The 20,125-nt window shown below is 38.7% G+C and overlaps 1 protein-coding gene across 2 annotated transcripts in view; it reads left to right on the forward strand.

Moving 5' to 3' along the window:
- Positions 1-19,641, forward strand: part of LOC124787531 (AP-4 complex subunit epsilon-1-like) — a 52,332-nt gene extending 32,691 nt beyond the window's left edge. For both annotated transcript variants that reach the window (XM_047254349.1, XM_047254420.1), the window contains exons 5-9: positions 1,442-1,575; positions 11,077-11,292; positions 11,376-11,755; positions 17,271-17,955; positions 19,037-19,641. In XM_047254349.1, coding sequence (XP_047110305.1) covers positions 1,442-1,575; positions 11,077-11,292; positions 11,376-11,755; positions 17,271-17,955; positions 19,037-19,313 — 1,692 coding nt within the window. In that variant the 3' untranslated portion in view covers positions 19,314-19,641. The remainder of the gene's footprint in view (positions 1-1,441; positions 1,576-11,076; positions 11,293-11,375; positions 11,756-17,270; positions 17,956-19,036) is intronic.
- Positions 19,642-20,125: the final 484 nt, after the last annotated feature.

The raw sequence follows: 20,125 nt of genomic DNA on the forward strand, positions 1-20,125 counted from the left end.
TGATTGGACAAAACAGAAGCCAATAATTGAAGTACGTGAGTTTCATTGTCCAGCACCTGTCATTGGTGGTGCAACTCCATGGTGAATGATTCTTGCTGTTCGACTGACCAACGTATAATGTCCTCTTTGGCACCATCAGCCATCATGAGAATAAATGGAGTACCAACCAGAGTAGAAACTTGTGCGGAGAACAGGGCCACATTCAACACTAATTGTGTTGTAATTGCATGTAAATACAATATGGCCAGTAGACTGAACACAACTTTATTCCATGGAAGCATTATCAACTTGAACACAGTACTTGAGTAACATTCCGCAGGAATCAGTTATGTACATAGTGAGCTGCAGCAATACAATCAGAGAAATGAGGCCGAGCGTAGCTTGGCTACCTTTAAATAGACTGGGGCCCGTTACGGGCTCTGATGGTGATATCTCTCTCTCTCTCTCTCTCTCTCTCTCACACACACACACACACACACACACACACACACACACACACTAGTTTGAAGTGCCATCTGCGTATGACATAGCATTGCCACACGCATGGCCTTCTGAAAGTGCACGCACTTGTCACTGCAAAAACCTTGCTGTTTTTTAAATGTTGAAAGGATCACAGAAATATCATCATTTTTTTAGGTAATTAAAGGAATCTAGGAGATGTCATGCTTGTTTTATTAGGAGAACCTTTGAAATTGATCGAGCTTGCAGCAAACATTGTAATTATGTGTAGTGGGTGAATCTGAAGGAAATTGCACCACTTTCTTGAGAGATGGAACACTTGTGGGTTAGGCAAAATTATGTTGGAAACATGTGGACAGTTAAAGATTGGAGCAGCGATAAATTTGAGAGAATTACGTTTTTATTCTCTTTTTTATTCAGTGTAAAACAAAGTTATCGGCATAACTCTAATATTTGATTCTTGGTTTAGTATAGTTCAAGGTTAATGTCTTTTATTGTGGGGACATTATGTGACTTTTTATTCTCACAGGAGTGTGGTATTACCCATATAAATTTCATTCAACCCAGCAAGTTGTATGAATAATGGAAGCAAATAGTGTTGACAGTAATAAAATGTTCAGAATGTGTTGAGAAGGAATGAAATGATTACAAAGATGGCAAGAAGAGTGTAATTTTATTGGAGACTGAAACGTTCATAGACTCTGTTGGAGATTTTTTAAATATTAAATGACATATTTTTGAAAGTGTATACCTTATTATAGTAATCTGCTGGGGAACTACCAACCTCCACAAATAAGCTGATAAATAACCATTAAGAAATTATTCACACAGTGAACAAGACACCTCAGCCTGGAGGCCTCCATGATTTTCAAAGTCAGAAATACATAAATACAAATTCCATTCATCATCAGTTGGTCATTTTGGATATTAATTTACTGTATTGACATATTATTATACTGTAATAATTTCTGCATTTTTCTAGGAAACTCCATCTTTGGTAAGTGAACTAGTCCCACTTCTGGTTCAAATACAGCATCAGATTTTAGATGGAAAGTTACCTCCTGACTATACATACCGAAAGATGAATGCTCCCTGGATGCAAATTTCTGTTCTTAGGTAAGGTTACACCTAAAAAGTAATTGCTAATTGTCTCAAATTTATTTATTTTTGACATGCTGTTGTGGTGTCAGTGCAATGATGTACTTGTAGCACATTAAAATAACATAGAAAGGGGAAAGTGTAGCGTTTGCTTTCTTTCACTTGAGAGAAGACTGTTAGGAGTAACAACTTCACAAAACATGAAACCTTAAAAGTAATATCATGAATAGAAGTTTGACAGTATTGATTTTAGGAAATATGCGTGAAGGAGGAAATTGTCTTTTTACAACTATCCATCAGCAAGACTGAAGACTTGTATTTTATTTTTGAGAATTCCTTTCTGCTTTCTTCTCAGTCTTGTTCTTTAAATGAGCCTGGCTTTCCTATTTCTTTGATTAATGTTTTAAATATTTGTATTATCTGGTGCATAAAATAATTTTTAACTCGTTGTACTGTTTTCATGTCCTGACCAGGTCATGAATCATAGCGAGTTTTCAAGTTCTAGTCCTGATCTGACACATCTTTTTTATCTCCAAGGAAGTTTCAAGGCAGCACAATCTCTGTTGCAGAGGGAAAGACCAGTTCTGGAAACATTTTAGGATGTGTCTAAATTATTTCATCACAGTGTTCTTTCTCTAGGAGTGCTGGAGAAGTAATGTATGCAAAGGTGTCTGTCATGATTGGAAAGTAGGAGAGAGGAACTGCCAGAAGTGATGCTGTGGGTTGTGAGTTGTGCCTGGAAAACTCGGGTGGTAAGAGCATTGCCCATGGAAGAAACAGTTTTTAGTTTAAGTCTCAGTCCAGCAGACAGTTTTAATCTGCCAAAAAGTTTCATGGGAGGGGGGGAGAGGGGCAGCTGATTGTATGATGTGGCTGGTGAGGTAAGAGAGAGTTACAACTACTTTTTCTACCAGTAGCTGTGTCATGACTGGGAACACATTTCTTGAGGTGCAGGCTGGGGTAATGGTGATGTAGATGCTATGTGTCTGTGTTGGGGTGGGTGCAATGGTTCTGCCTTTGAAGGTCCCTATCTTTTGCCTTGTGACTTCTCTAAGTGTAGTGTTTCTGCTGTAGCAGTTGACAGAGATTGAAGGTTTGGATAATATTTCAAGGGTTGTGAGTGATGCTGATGACACCCAGGAGCAAACCCCTTGCTTCACAGTGTGGGTTTGTTGGACTGCTGTGCTCACATTAATTTCTGATGGTGTATATGATATGACCACCCATGACCTCAGTGAGAAGTGGTTTCTGGCATTAATGTCCTGTGACAGTGCTCTATTCTGCACTGGTGATCATTCATAAGTGCAAACCCACATTGGTGCAGGAATTTTCTTGTGATACTGGTTCACTATTGTGGGTTGAGGTCAGACAATGTCCAGTGCTACCATCCATGTAGTATGTCAGCTGGACTGCTGCAGCTGATTGGAGCACTGATGTGGCTAGGTGGTGCTGGCTTTCTTATCTTGAAACTTCTACCATATGGGTCGTGTACTGTACCCGTTGCTGACAAGAGTGGAAGGCAGCTGCTGGAGTTATATGCTGGTTATGCCATATGTTGAGTTTCAGTATTGAGTCACTTTGTACCATCCCCTCATCATTGTCCAACAAGGAATTAACATCTCTTTGCCTCTTAACCAGCCTGTAGCAGTGATAAGTATCAGTCATGCATCTAGGTGTGGCTGTGAGAGGTAGAAGCAGCTGATGTAGTGGTCATGAGATTTTGTAGCACACATGTAGATGGCAATAGCTCCAGGTTGTGCTGTTGCCCACTGAAACTAGATGTGTGTAGAGGCTGGCTCTGAGGGATCTGTTTGGCTTCCACTGATGCCGAGACCTGTGTACCTTAATCCTTCTCCTTGGGTAGAGACAGTGAAGTGTGCTGTGGTTGTGGTGCAGTGACTGTTGGGTAGAGGTTGTATTTTCTGTTGTGATGGTGGTGGTGGAGGAGATGGAGGAGGACTGGGGCTGGACCACATGTAGCCTTTCTGTGGTGACAGGGGCAATGTTGAGTAGTCTACTGGATATTATGGCTCCAACTGGTTCCTGTGGCATGCCAGGTGTGTACCTTGGGCCACAACAGCCAATATCTGCCACCCTAGATGATATATAAATGTGTCCGGCATTGAACTGGGTGTACGTTCATATGTGCAGGGCGCACACTACAGATGTACGCCCATATGTGCAGGGCGCACACTACAGATACGGCATAATACAAATAGTGCCTTGGTGATGTTGCTGTAGGCGGCGGATACAGGCTTTCCAGCAAGAGAATTGTGATATTGGCAATCTTGGATCCCATCAGGGCTCTGTCTATTTATCTGCATATGGCCAGGAAACTTGTTAGGTCACTGTCCCATGATGTGTAAAGTACCTTTTGAATCTGTCTTGAAAGTATTCACCAACCTCTCTGCCTCGGCATTTGAAGGAAGATGAAAAAGAGTGGTGGTGAGGTGTCTAATGCCATTCCTGTGACAGAGTGATTTGAATTCAGTGGAAGGACTGTTGGAAGCAATTGTTCCTGAAGTCCCCTGTGTTGTGAAAATAGTGGCATGTGATAGATGGGAACTGCTGTTGTTGTGGACATTGTTCTAGTCACATAGGGGAAGACTGAGGAGGTGTCTATTGCTAGAAGCCATATAGAGTGTAGAAAAAGCTGCGCAAAAACTGTGTGGGCTTTCCCGTGGTTGGTGCAGTGTAGGCAGTAACCATTGGGATAATGGTGACTGTTTTTTTGAGTAGGCTGTGCATGTCAGGTGGCTTTCTATATGTCCACATCGATGCTGGGCCAATAAACAAGTCATCAAGTTAAATTTTTTGTATGTACTGTGCCCCAATGTTTTGAATGTAGCAATTTGAGGCTCGGTGGATGAGATGTTTTCAGAATTACAACTCTTTGTTCTGATGACGCTGTGGACAGCAGGATGCCTTGTAGCATACTGGAGCACTGGCAAATTGAATGAAATATGTGCAGCACCGAAGAGGCATCCTCAGCCTGTTGATCCAACCATACCTGCACTGGGTTGTGTCTGACAGATTTATGGGTTAGAAGACAACAAATAAGCACACTTGAGCTCAGAATTTGAGATGTGACTTCCCTAAAAATACAGATTTAATAGATACTGACACAAGTCCCAGTTGTCTGTTACAGCATGAAATAGTGAAAATTGTGCCAGTGTTGGTGTTTAGTGCATTGCATGCTGCTGTTGCTGTTGCTGCTGCAGTGCTGTGAGTAGTTGTTGTAGCCAACAGGATTTCTGTAACTGTGTTTGCCATTGCAATACCTTTGCTGGCATAATTTTAGAAATTTCTGTTTGATTTGTCTGTAAACAAAACACTTGTCACCATCTATACGTAGTAGTCATTGTTGCCAATTTGTTGCTTCACACAAACTCTACTTTATTACAGTGGTTAGGTACAAGCTCCAGAGGACATAATGTGTAACACAGATTGTGTCAAAGTCCGTGTCCGTAGCCACAAATCAAACAACAAAGTATCGTAACCAGTCCACAGAGAAATTCAAACAGTAAACTGAGATCTGATAAGCAGAGGCCAATGCACTTGGTACACTAGACTATTAGTAGCAGTCATGGTAAACAGAAATGATGTGTCTAGGTGATGATGGCTCAGAATTTCCACAAGAGATGTTGCTGGAGGAGCTAGCAATAGCTGCTGGAGTTAGGTGTCGGTGGTGCCCTGTACATTGTACATTTAGACTTGAAAGGTTTGGCAAAAATACAAGAACACAGGCTCCCAGGAAGGGTCCCTTGAAATCTGCGTACATTCTGTTCCACAGCTGCTGGGGGTAGGTCGGTGTGAAAACCTGACTTTCAGAACTAGCTGTGGGCCAGATTCTCTAGATTGGATTTAATTTGTGGCCTGTATGCATCTCCTTGTATGAGGATCCATTTGGGACATGTCCAAGCCAAAGGAGGAATTAGTACTGCAACCCTTATATAGACTTGGAGAGGGGGCAGGGTGTCTAGTCTGCTGTTCTCTAGATAAAGACAAGCCATCTGGTCCATATTGTACACGAGTTAGGTTCCTCTCGGCATATGTTGATCAAATAGCTCCATATATAACATTGATATAAAACCACTCACTCATTGAAAGACCTTTGCTTAAGGACTATAGTTTCATATGGCTCACACCAAAACACAAGAAAGAAAATAAAAGTAATCTGTTGAATTATATACCCATATCACTGACATCAGTTTGCAGTAAGATTTTGAAACATATGCTCCGTTTGAAAATTATGAAGTAGCCTCAAAGAAAATAATGTCTTGACACATAGCATGGATTCAGAAAGTATTGTTCTTATGAAACGCAACTTGCCCCCTATTCACAGGAAATGAGTTCTGCCAGTAGGGATCACAAGTTGATTTCATATTTCTAGATTTCCAGAAGGCTTTTGACATACTTCCTCACAAGTGGCTTTTAATCAAATTGCATGCCTGTGGAGTATGGTGTCAGTTGTGTGACTGGATTCATTATTTCCTGTAAGAAAGGACACAGTTTGCAGTAACTGACAGGTAGTCATTGAGTGAAACAGAAGTGATATCTGGGTTTCCCAAAGGAAATTTTGTAGATCCTCTGCTGCTTCTAACCTTTATAACTGATTTGTGAGACAGTACGAACAGATCTCTCTGAGTACTTGCACCGATGCTGTCATTTACCCTCTTGTATAGTCATGGGAAGATCAATACAAGTTATACAATGATTTAGGCAAGATATTGGTATGGTACAAAAAGTGACAATTGACCTAAATGATGATAAGTGTGAGATCCTACACGTGAGTACTAAAAAGAATCCATAAAATTTTGTTTACAAGATAAATAATATGGATTTAAATGTTGTCAGTTGAACTAAATACATAGGGATTACGACTATGAACAATTTCAATTGGAAACATCACGTAGAAAATGTTGTGGGAAGGTGAACCAAGACAGTGTTTTATTGGCAGAACACTTAGAAGGTGCAACAAAGGTACTGAACAGACTATCCACACTATGCGTATAGCTGTGCAATACAGGATCCTTACCAAATAGTGTGGATGGAGGACATTGAAAAATTTCAAATAAGGGCAGCTCATTTTGTATTATTGCGGAACAGAAGAGAGGGTGTCATGGATTTGGTATGGAAGCTGGGGTACAATCATTGAAACGTAGGTGTTTTTTGTTGGAGTGAGATCTTTTCACAAAATGTCAATCACCAGCTTTCTCCTCTGTATGTGAAAATATTTTGACATCTCCAATCTGCATAGGGGAAATGGCCACCATAATAAAACAAGAGAAAGAAGAGCTTGCATGGAAAGATTTAAGAGTTCATTTTTCCTGTGTGGTATTTGAGAATGGAAAAGTTGAGAAATAGCCTGAAAGTGTTTCTCTGAACCCTTTGTCAAGCACTTTGTTGTTATCTGCCAAGTAGTGATGTAGACATAGATTTATTTTTGAATTCAGCTATTGGTGTACCCTTAATTGGTGTACCCTTCCAATTGCCCCTTTGTTTTATGTTGTTGACCTGTGTTACGCAATGGCTTCCATTCATGCTCAGTTTTCATACTTTCTTGTTTCAGAACATATTTCCTTGTTTTTCTTTCCTTTGTAACTATATCCTGCAGGAGATTGCTGTCCGTAATGTATATATCAATAGCGTTCTACATTATTTTGTTGAGAGTTATGTGAGAATTACTTCAAGTTCTCCATCCTGAGATGTTGATGAAATTGGTTCACTGTGCAGGTAATTACTGAGTTCTGAGGTGCAAAAAAATTACATTGCAAAAATAATGATATTGTCCCTTTCTCTGTTTTTTCTTTTCTAGTGCCCGATCATCAGGAGAAATATGTGTCATCTTGTTGGGGGTGTAATGTAGGTCTTATTGCATTAAGAGGAATTTAATTACACAGGATTTTTTTTATGGAAGTTGTGTTAACATACATAAAAATTGTGTATGATGTGCTCATCATATGGAGAAAGGCAAGTGCTGGCAGAAATTACTCCCAGCCTTTCGTGTTAGCTAATGTCATGCGGTGAAGTGTGGGCCCACAACAATCGGTACTACAGTCCTGTTGTTTGTCCTGTTGTGACAGAGTATTCACACTATACTGATAATTTTGAAACCGGGTGTAGTGTGTCAAGTCCAAATAGAAAGGACAAGACAAACTATTCCCAACTAACTGTTCTCACCACCACAGTGCAAACTGGCTTAAGCATGGGCGATGTGGTATAGCACACAATACCTGCTCATTGTGTGGCTTCATGAACATAACTGTCACAGTTGCATATTTCTTGATAGATTACAATTTGTACATACATCTCTAGCCTTTGTTTTACTCTATACCTCTGCTCTGCTTATTCATTTTAGTCAGATTTGTCGAACTTAATGCACTTTACGCTGTAAACACAGAAAGAATGTTGAAAGTCCATAACCGGATTAATAGCCATACAAAAGACCAAAATTAAGTTAACTAGCTATTGTTTTTCTCACATTTGCCACAAAACCCTTTGTGTCATGCAAAGGCTCAAACATGTTGCTACGACTAATTTTGTAAGAAGGTTGCTTGTGTAACAATTAATGTGGTTGACATGTCTAACATAAAAATTTCTCCCAGTGTTAGATTTAATTTTATATGACCTTGAATTTAAGGTTTTTGCCTCAATTGTTACCTAAGTTGAAACTTCCTGGCAGATTAAAACTGTGTGCCAAACTGAGACTCGAACTCGGGACCTATGCCTTTCGCGGGCAAGCGCACACTCCACTGCAGAGTGGAAATCTCATTCTGGAAACATCCCCCAGGCTGTGGGTAAGCCATGTCTCTGCAATATCCTTTCTTTCAGGAGTGCTAGTTCTGCAAGGTTCACAGGAGAGCTTCTGTAAAGTTTGGAAGGTAGAAGACGAGGTACTGGCAGAAGTAAAGCTGTGAGGATGGGGCATGAGTTGTGCTTGGGTAGCTCAGTTGATAGAGCGCTTGCCCACGAAAGGCAAAGGTCCCGAGTTCGAGTCTTGGTCCGGCACACAGTTTTAATCTGCCAGGAAGTTTCATATCAGCGCACACTCCGCTGCAGAGTGAAAATCTCATTTTGGTTACTTAAGTTGGTAAAGTTTATTTTCATGTTACATCATGTGAACAAGTTTACAATTTGTAAGAAAATGGTACTTACCTAGAAAAAGCTGGCTTCACATATGTTGTATCACTCATTTTCCCCGCAAGTCCAGAGAGCTCTATCGTTTTTGTTTCTCTCTTTTCTTTTGCATTATGTCGGAAGCAACTTACTAGAGAACAGAGAGTATTTTTTGTTTTATTTTTTCTCCAGCACTTTTTTTGCCTTTCAAAACTTCCAACAATTATTGTAATTTATTGTGATTTCTTTCAACACATGCTATTAAATGATATTTGGATAAAAGCACAAATTTAAAGCTGTTTCATAGATACTTTAAATTATGAAAGGAACATTGTTTTTATTTGTTTGAATGTTACTGTTTTTTGAACATACACATCTTCCTATAAGTGTCTTTCAGATAGACTTACGGAGTTGCTAGTCCTGTAGCAATGCGGAAAATATGTGTAAAGAGGACAAGGACTAGAGAGGGACCAGTGACAAGTAGACTTCGAATGAGGCCGTCAGTAGGCTGTGCTCATGAGAAGTTGATGTATGGGTGCTAAACTTGGTGCAGGACACAGCTTTAACTCGTTGCAGATTTAAAAGTTTGCATCATGTGTACTTCTGCTTGTAGTATTTATAATTGAAACATTGGTCTTAAAGTTGGCAACCTGCAGCACAATAATTACAAACCAAGTCCATAACTTGTGATTAGTTCCATTATTTGAAGGTACTTCGCTAAAAGATATGTTTCCCGAAATTGCATTTAGTATTTCACTCATAACTTTGTTCTTTAAATCATGGTACACAGAAGATTTATCGTTTTAAATTTTATACTTGGACAGTTGCCCTGGAATTTATTTTCCTAATTCAGAATGAAAATGAAAGAAAATTAATATTAACGGTTTCTGAATGATAAGCACAAAATAGTTGCTGAAATAGGAACAGTATGACATATGCATAAATCAAAATAACATGCGTAAATCTCTGACTTCACAGTTCAAAAAAGTTGTTAACCAAGGAAAAAGGAAATGGGTGTGTGTGAGAGAGAAAAGACAGGATATGATGTACAGATGGTGGATCAAGTATTTGAATCCAGAAAAATTCAAGGTACAGGTGAAAGACAGATGAGCTGCCGCTAATCAAGAGTGCTACACTGAGTTGACCTTATAAGAAATCAGTGGTTGCAAATTGGAAAAAAAAGACTCAGAGAAAAAATGAAAAATGAAAAATGGAGGAAGGATGGAGATTATGAGATCTAGTATTTAATAGTAAAATGCGATATCAGAAAGTGAGAGAGGACTAAAAAGACTGTAAAAGAGAATGGCGAAGCAGAGGAGAGGAGAAAGAAGTGTAATAAACTAAGATCTGGCGTACGGTGTCTTTGAAATATTTAGTGGAGAGCCACTTCACGTTTCCAGATTATGGAAATCCTGTGAGTGACATTTCACAACATACTCTGCAGCATTATATATTTCTTCATTCTCTGGTATGTTTCAGTGTATTAGTTGCTGTATCTGTCCCCTCCCCCCCCTCCCTGCTCTATTAATAGCTAGTCAAATAACAGAGTTATTTTATGATACAATCTATATATCAATTGTCAGTTTTCTTGTAATGTCTTATGATGAGTCTTCACACCTCTTTATTTTTTGTTGTAACTCTTGTACTTAGGTCTTCTTTGCATTTTCTTCCTTAACTCCAGAGAAAAGAACTGAGATTTTTTCCAACTTTTTGATATGTTTGAATTGATTCTACTGATGTTCCGTTGGTGAAAACCTACGTTTATGTCAGTGCATAGTGTGATGAGGAGCTATCTTTGATCGCTTCTCAGTGTAATTTGGACCTGCATTTTCCATCTTAGAGACCAGCAGTTAAAAAGAGAGAAATTTTCGTACCTGGTTTCACAGTGCAATCTATGCTTGTTTTAATGTGAACTACATATTTCAGTGGAAGTATTTGTCACACAACAACTGTAAGGTGTATGATGTGGTCTGTGCAGAAAAGCTTGATGCTTGGTATCTCATCAAGAACAACTTGCATATTCTGTAACTCACAGTTGTTAAACAATTTAAAATAATGTCTCATGTTATGGCTGCTGTTCTTCCACACATTGTTCCCTGTTTGTCGAATGATATTCTCTCTTTTCCACCTTTGATGAGAAATGGTACAGAGCTAATTATTTGCCTGTCATTTAGTGCTGAAAATTTACACCTTTTGATGTGGCTTAGAATAAAAAAATAACAAGCAATGAGACCAGGGTTTGAGTCTCGTCCGTGCACAAATTTTAATTCATTTCTTCAGCTTCCGTTGTTATCATAGATAAAGATGAGACTTAAATGCCTCAGGGAAAATTAATTATAAGATCTATAAGTTCATATGTATTTCCTCACCAGGCTTATTTAGTACTTCTGATATTTGTAGGTTACTTCAGCTGATGGATGAACCGACAGCCGACATTAGAGCTGTAATTCATAAGACTTTAATTTTGGCAAAGTCTGGTTCACAAGAAGCTATTGGGGTTGCCATTATTTGTGCATGTATAGCAATTCTGATAAAGTACAAACCCAATGACGATATACTGCCAACAGCTATATCACATGTTACAGATTTGATGTCGAGGAAGAGCAACAATTTGAGGTAATGTGACACACACTAATAATGTTATCTGTTTACTTCATTTGTTTTTTGTATGTTTTATAACAAAAATATTTATTTTGTAGGTATGCTGGCCTTGATCTGCTTGAAGTTATTCTGCAACACTGTCCCTTGTCACTTACACCAGAGCAACAAGAAATCATCATGTCAAGCTTGCAACATCCTGATCATGCAGTAAAAAGAAAAACATTAGCTTTGCTATGTGTAGCAGCAAATGCTTCAAATGCAGAACAAATATGTACACAAATTGCTGATTATGCACAGACCTATTGCTCCAACAATATTCATTTGCGTCACGATCTAGTAAGACGCATCATCCTTCTTACACAAAAATATCCACGGGACACTGATTCATGGCATGTTGCAATGCTTCTTCGGTTATTGCCTCTTGCTAGTGACAGTCAGGTTAAAACCATCCATGGATCAATTAAGAATTTACTTTCAGGTATGAAGTACAAGTCACTTTCTTTTAGACATTGGTATTTAATAGTCATGCCGTTGAATGTTCATATGAATTTTAAAAATGACAAGAGAGAAATGAGTATTTTCCACTAAAAAATTGAAATAACTCATAAGTATTGTATGTGTCAATGTGTGTATTTAATGTCTCCACTGATACCAATATCAGCCCTCTGTACTAACAGGACTATATGTGGGAGGGTGAGATTACGCTTCCTGTTCCATGCAGCTTAATGTATAGTGTGAAACTTGCTTCCTTCACAGTGTCACACATTCCCCTGGAAGTGGAAAACAGAACTATGCATATATTATGCGTTTATGAACAAGACAAAATAAAGTTTGATTACTAGAACTTTGTTTTGCAAAACTGATCTTTTGATTTTTGTATAATGATAGTATTTTGACATCATTTTATTAGGCTTTCGACAAGGACATAGTTGATTCTAGCAGCAGTTTATTCCCACCTTCCATTACTGTACGACACAGTTAGCTTTTGCTGTCACGCAGCAGTTTTTGATGTAAAACTTTCCTGTTCAAATACAGGTTACAGAGAAGATTTTGCTATCACTGTTTGGGTGGTGGTAGAAAGAGAGACAGAGTTTATTGAAGGTGATGGGAATTGTATCTTACAAACATTTCCCTGTATGATAATAATGTGCGTTATCTTACGTTCAGAGATTAATAGCATGCTCTGCTGTATTGGCTCCTTGTATTGTGTCTATGGAGACTAATTGCTCATGAGTCATTAGTCATGTGAGCAGTCTTAGTATTATATACTAATATCCAGGGTGTTCAAAAAAGTGTTGAATACTTCGTGAAGTAGTAGTACTCATCAAAACAGGAAAAGTAAGTCAGTAAACATGGGTTCGGAAACGCATCCTTTGGGAGGTAAAAACATGCTTATAGGAAGGGCTGCGCAATGCTGGGTTGTAGATGTTAGAACACATTGGTGCTCCATCAAATGTGTCAGCAAGGTAATATGATGTCTTACTCACAGTACTCTACCTGCCATTATGTGGTCTGCAGTCAGTTGTGTGGTTTGAGCTTTGTTGTAGGCTACATTAATTTTAATTGTGTTTGTGTGTCTTATTGTACAGTGCTGTCAACCTGGGGGACATAGCATGGTGCTTACTGTTATTGTCCCATTTGTATGTACAAATGGTGTAGTACATTTACATTTTCTGTCTTCCACCCCTTGTTAGCAATGGAGGCCTATTAATTGACAAGTGAGGTGGCAGATGTGATATATTGCTATGTTTAGCAAATAGATGTAGCCTGCATGCCCATGCCCTCTAAACTGAAAAATATCTACATTACAGAGTGCCCTCTGATAAGCTGTTCGGCAGACTTTTCCAGCAGCTGAGGGATGCAGGTACTCTTGCAACTCAAAAGATTGACAGTGGAAGGCCCCGCACAGGCCACATGCTTTACATGGAGGAGCATGTGCTATATTTGGTGGAAGAAACCCGTGGGACCAGTGTGCTATGATTAGCAGCAGCAGAAAGCGTATCTCGCTCTCTTATATGGGGGATTCTTCATGAACAGTTGCTGTATCCATATTATCTACTGTTTGTTCAGTCATAAGGCCACAGGATCGTCATGGCAGATGGCGGTTCTGTCAATGGCTGTTGCAGAAGTGTGCCACTGATCCACTGTTCACATTCAAGATTTTATTTACCAAAGAGATGGAGGGTTCAGAAGAGATGGTGGTGTGAATTTTCACAACCAGCGTGTATGGGCAAATGTAAATCCCCAAGCAGTTGAGGAAAGAGGGCGTCAACACCAATTCTCAATCAATGTATGGGCAGGCATACTTGATAATAGATTAATAGGACCATACATGGTATCACGAAGATTAACTGGGGCACATTATCTGGGCATTCTCATAAATGTATTGCCTACCTTACTGGATACTATGCCATGGCAGCAACGAATACAAATGTGGTTCATGCATGGTGGTGCACAGCACACTTTCGTCCCATTGTGCATGTACATCTGAATCAGGATTTCAGGACCACTGTATTAGTGGGGGGGGGGGGGGTCTCACCTTGGCCCTTGGCCTGTTCATTCCCCATACCTAAATCTTCTAACTTTTGGTTATGAGGATATTTGAAGGAACTGGTTTACGTCAAAAATGGTTCAAATGGCTCTGAGTACTATGCGACTTAACTTCTGAGGTCATCAGTCGCCTAGAACTTAGAACTAATTAAACCTAACTAACCTAAGGACATCACACACATCCATGCCCCAGGCAGGATTCGAACCTGTGGCCATAGCGGCCGCTCGGTTTCAGGCTGTAGCGCCTAGAACCACACGGCCACTCCGGTCGGCTGGTCTACGTCACACCAATCAACAATGTGCGGGCACTACATGGTCTCATATTCAATGTGTGCCAGCAGGTACAACAACAACCAGGTATACTTCAAAGGGTGTGTCATTCCTAACCGAAGGGCAGAGGCATCCATTGTCATGAATGGATACTACATTGAACACTTGAAAACATATGTTTATTGCAGAAAGTATGCTTTCCAGGACCCATGTTAGTGGACTTATTTTTCTTGTTTCGATGGGTACTACCACCTCTCAAAGTATCCACCACTTTTTTTGAACACCCTGTATAGAGTTATCTGAATAGGTAAGCAAACCTCTTTGAAGTAATTCCCATCAGCAAAGTACAGTTACAGTTTGAATAATTAATGCTTTCACATTTTCTGCTAACCAATGTTGTAATTTGGTCCTATATTGTTTTTATAACATGACCGAGAAATGTGACAGTTTGTTCGCCCCTAGTGAATACCTGTGGTTAAAAAAATTATTTTCCTAGCTGTGGCTGTACATGGTGCTATATTGGCTACGAAATTGTCTTCAGACACTTACTTTCAAACGCACTTTCTTTTGTTAAATTAATGCCACAGCTTCGTGAATGCAGTAATTGTAGTAGGAAAAGTAGAGTATATCGTCTGAGGCATGTGAATCTCCGAGCGTCTGCTTTGTGACCTCCACTAGTACTTGTCATAAAGTCTGCCTGTTATCCATTACTAGATCATCATCATTAGTTGGTTAACTCATTGCTGAGTGTCGTGACCTCATTTCTTCATTCATTTCTTAATTAATTGAAACTTTTGAGTAGATGTCTCCATCCATACTTATCTTCAGTTCTTAATGTGAAGAGGTAGGCTGGTAATCTTCTTCATGTGATCCAACCATCTATTTGCTGTTCTTCTTCATGGGCTTCTGCCTTTGATATTGCCTTGTAAGATGGTCTTTTCTAAATTAGCCCCTCCGCTTCTCAAAGTGTGCCCAAGGAACTGGAAGTACCTTTGACTGACACGGGAAGATAAACTTCTTGTGATGCTAAGTCCTTCTATGATGGAAGTTTTTGCTCTTTCTATTTGTGGTACACGTAACATCTTCAGCCAACAACACATCTCGAAGGTATCTATTCGGCTCTTGTCACTAGCTTTCATGGTCCAAGTCCCGCAGCCGTATAAGAATACAGGAAACACCAATGAATCCACCTAGTGCATCTTCATTGTTTTGGATATTGCATGGTTCTGCCAAATCTTAGTGAACTTAACCATTTGGCTTGGCCAAGGACGATTCTTCATTTTATTTCCTTTCACATTTTCCTGTGCCACTGATCAGAGATCCTAGATATACACAATCATTCACTGCCACAAGATCCTTTAAGCATCCTGAAAGTTGAATTTGATCTAAACTGTGGCAATTAATTACCATCAGCATGTTTTTTATGTTTATCTCTAGGCCGAAACTTCAAGTAATAGTTTTCAGTCTGAAGACAGATCACTAGATAAACCCAAACAAGCATAAAAACAGTGAATAGGTTCATTTTGAAAATATTTCTGAGCGAATATTGCCATTGTGCCAAATGTGGTTATGGAAAAATATAAGTTGTGGCAAGAACACATACTTTTACGGCTATTATCAAAACAATTTAAAATTACTTCAGATCTTAGCTTATATATGTAAAGCAGGTATTTATTCCAAATTGTAAGGAGAAGTGTTACATTCACAGTGATTACTCATATATCATATACTATGTGTGATTTTAATGTATCCTGTCAAAAATGCCCCGATCACAACTACCAGATGGATTTGTTAATATAGATGTTGTGGACCACATCAGTAAAAATCCACATTGCACAAGGTTGTGGAATGGCCATAGTAGTTCAGCGCATTCTGTTCAGTGGTGCATGTAGTCTTCCACGGATTGGTCAGCATTAACTTTTGATACAATTTGGCAGTGGTCATCATCAATGTCGTCAGTTGTGGTCATGTAGTATGATGTGTCTGTTTTCGCAGTTGACCCAGCGCAATGGGGTATGTGACAGAATGGATGCATTTGGTTCGAGCATGGGTCTTGCACCTGGATATTTAATCTGTATTCCATTCATGGGCCTACTATGACTACAACAGTCTCTAAAAATCTTCACTGCAATCTCTCACATCTGCCAAAAACCGCCTTGCTGACCTTCCATACGTCCCGAGACCTACCGAAAACTGAACTTAGGTAGTCGTGTAACATTGTTCAACCTGTGCTCTAGAAAATCTTAAGTCTTTCTGAGATTACAGTTCTCTCTAAAGGTTTCAGTTATAGTCTTATGTCTGAATTCATTCTTGCTGAACCTTTTAAAGGTGTGCTTTCTTTTACTTAGTCTGTGCAGTGAGAACTTTGTTAGCCATCTACTCAACAGAAGAGAACCAGTGTAAAGACAGCTTTTAATGTGGCCTTGCTGATTTTATAGCTGTGCCCATGATTCTTCCCCAATCACATCTAACCATCCCCTGTTATCTTCCATGTATTCCTTATCTCTGACTCCTCCTCTCCTTTATTCTCCAGATCCATATATTCATATATTCGTGAGTTATTAGTAGAATTATCCACATAATTGCTTAATTTGACAGCTCGTGAAACAACTGTTGAGCATTTATTCTGGGTTGGATGTAAACCAGGTGAAAATGCACAGTTTCTTGCAACACTAATCCGTAATGGTGTTAGTTTCACTTCATTTATAGGGAGTTATCCTGAGATTGGCTGTGTCATTTTTCCATGACTCCATGTCATGAGATTCTTTAAAAAGTAATATGGTTTTGATTTTATATACAATGTACTAACTTGCATTGTTTCGGAGGTTATGAAAGTCTCGATTATATACCAGCCCTGCTCATATGTAAGCCACGCATCCAAGTTGTTAATTAGTTACCTGATGTTACTCAGGAGAAAACTAAGCTTCTGTGCCACCACAATATCTTCTGCATGTAGAAGAGGTAGAGCAGACCTCTTCTTTACTTACCATTGTAATTAAATAATAGCATGTTTTCAGGTTTCTAGCTGAGCTGACATTCTACTTTTGTGCGCTGGTCAACAGGTTTCCTTGAAACCTGAAATTGTACTCCATGAATATTCTTTGCTTTCATGTATTGTATGAATGTTGCACATGGCATACTATTTGAATAACACTTTTATCTGTGTTTCACAGGTGAAGATCAGCAGAAAAACATTGGAGATACCAGGCAGAAAGTGATTAAAATACTTCACAAATATTCAAAGTCAAAGATAGCTGTAACAGCAATTCTGCAATTGTATGTTTGGGTAATAAGCCGCTTTGGGCTTCCAGCAGTTGAAGGGGCAGTTAACAAACCTGCAGACACTATCAAAGAAATAATTGAACTAGGACATAAAATTATCAGAAATGAGAAGAAGAGAGACCCATTTCCTCAAGGTGTTAGAGATCTCCTTATTTCAATAGTTCAGTCACTACAATACGTTTCTGTTCATAAAAAGGAACATGCATACGGAATAGATGGTTTTCTACAAGAACTATTATCAACTTCTAGACGAGATTCTTACTTACGTGACATTTGTTTTGAGCTGAAGTGTAGTTTACCTTTTGTAACAGCAATACATGAACACACTGTAAAGGGACAGGATAAGTATGACCAGTTGGACTTTACATTGTCATTTTTGGATGAAATGGTATGCAAAAGTTTGGAATCTGGAGAAGAGCCATACCGTCCACCACAGGCTGTACAAGTCTTCCAACAATTAACTGAAATGCCATTACCAGCAAAGAGCAGCCCATGCACTAGTGTGATCAGTTCTGAGAAAGGATCGCTAGCTGGTTCATGGTGTTCTGAGGATTTCAAGCTGTGGAATATTACGAGGTGAGTGGCAGAGTTCAGGTTGTCTGATTGACACTTTATAGACTATAAGGAGATGACCAGTCTCCATGTGTAACTAGTGACTAAAATGAAGCAGGTTGTGTTTAAAACAATGAACTTATTTGATTAGTTCTACTACACTACATTCTTTTAAACAAAGGAAAATCCAGCATAGAATGTAAACATATTATAAAAAAGGAAGTTGTTAATCACCATATAGCAGAGAAGCTGGGTTGCAGATAGGCACAACAAAAAGACTGTCCCAAATAAGCTTTTGGCCAACAAGACCTTTGTTAAAGATAGACAGCACACACACACACACACACACACACACACACACACACACACACACACACACACATATATTTGTGACAGTCTTTCTATTGCACCTAACCACATTATTTTATTTGTTTAAAAAAATTGATCTAATTTTATGAATTTGTGTTTTATTTGTCTCATAGGCTCAGTGTTTACATTGCCACACCATCATGTCCCTAGATAAAGTGAAAAATTATAAAACAGAGTAAATAATAATTAAATATATCTCATAATGTCATGGTCTTGCTTATCCTTTTCCACATTTTTCCCATTGTGCAGTCCCGCATTTATAGTTATACCAGTTGTTGTTACTCTGCCTTATCAATTCACTGAAGTTCTTTGAAGCAGTATCATAGAATCACAAAACTCATACATTTAGATAGTAGTCTCTAAAATTCAGATATTTTGTTGTGTGCTTATTTAAATGCATGTTCTTCAATGTCATTGAGCTGCAGATTTTGTGGAGTTATGATGATGACTCTGCACACAAGGATTGAATGTTGAGTTTTAAAATGCGGTAGAGTTGTTTTTATCACAAGTGATATATTTTGGGTGCCAGCATTATTACAGTCTGCCAGTGGTATCTCCAGTACCATTCATGTTACTTTTGCTGTCAGATAATGTACCTTGAAAGTCCGTATAAATTTCACTTAAATATTGTATTGTGCTGGTAGATCAGTATCTTCTAGATAATTTTATGTACTGTAAGAGTCTCTCACTGTGTGTTCCTTTCTAGCATGTACTGACATAACCTGTAATGTTTCAGGCAATTGTCTCCAAATATGAGCCCAAAAGTTGTGTGGACCAAAGAGGGTAGATTAAACCCAGCTGAGAACAAAGCTAAAGCTGAGTCATTAACAATCCAGGAACAGGATAGTTGCAGTATACAGACCAGTGAAGCATCATCAGCTGCATCTATTTTTCATTTACCACTTCCAGAAGAAAACTTGTCAGTGACTGAGAGAAGTAATGTAGATCCTTTGGACAAGTTATTAACTTCTGATTTTAGCAAGCTTACTTTTAATACACTAGAGAAAAGATGATAGTTCCTGTTATAAACATACATTAAATAAATGTACTGAATTCTTCCAGTCATTTTCCTGTGGAAGTACCTGCACTTTTGTGATAAAAAATGTTTATTAAGTCTTCTTTGAATGTGTGACTGAAGTTGAGTTCCAAAAACTAAGATATAACATAGTTTTATCCTGTTAAAGTATTTGGAATGTTTTACTACAGAGGGATGGATAAATTTATATAAGGTTAGTGTTACCATGTTCAAATTGTTGAAGACTATGTGCCTTGTTGGAAGTTATGTTTATTTCTATACAACGATTCTTGTATTTATACAAATAAAATAAATTTTTAAATAAAGCTGATGTTCTTTCTCTGTTGTGAATAAACATTAAAAATGTGTGTCCCCAGTTGTCTTTCTTTTTCAATTGCAAACTTGATGTGCACAGTAAATATTTTCATAGATTCTAAAATGAAGAATTTTACACATTTCTTGTGAAGCAGTTGATACATGTATTTTTAGGTTATACAGGGACAAAAAAAATGGGGGGGGGGGGGGGGGGGAAGAGAGCAGATTGTAGGGACCAGAGATGAAATTTTTGAGATGCATCGGACATAAGACAAGAAAGGATAGAAATTGAAGAGATTGGAGAAGGGACTGGAATATTGAAACTTTAGCACAAGGCAGAAACTACAAAGCTGAAGTGATATGGACATATGAGGAGAAGAGGGAGAATAATGTGAAAAAAGGGGGGGGGGGGGGAGAGAGAGAGAGAGAGAGAGAGTATATTCTGAAAGGTTAAGTGGAAAGAGACCACAAGATACAGTGAAAAGGAGTTAGTCC

The sequence above is a fragment of the Schistocerca piceifrons genome, chromosome 1 (genome assembly GCF_021461385.2).
Source record: "Schistocerca piceifrons isolate TAMUIC-IGC-003096 chromosome 1, iqSchPice1.1, whole genome shotgun sequence".
Lineage (NCBI taxonomy): Eukaryota > Metazoa > Arthropoda > Insecta > Orthoptera > Acrididae > Schistocerca > Schistocerca piceifrons.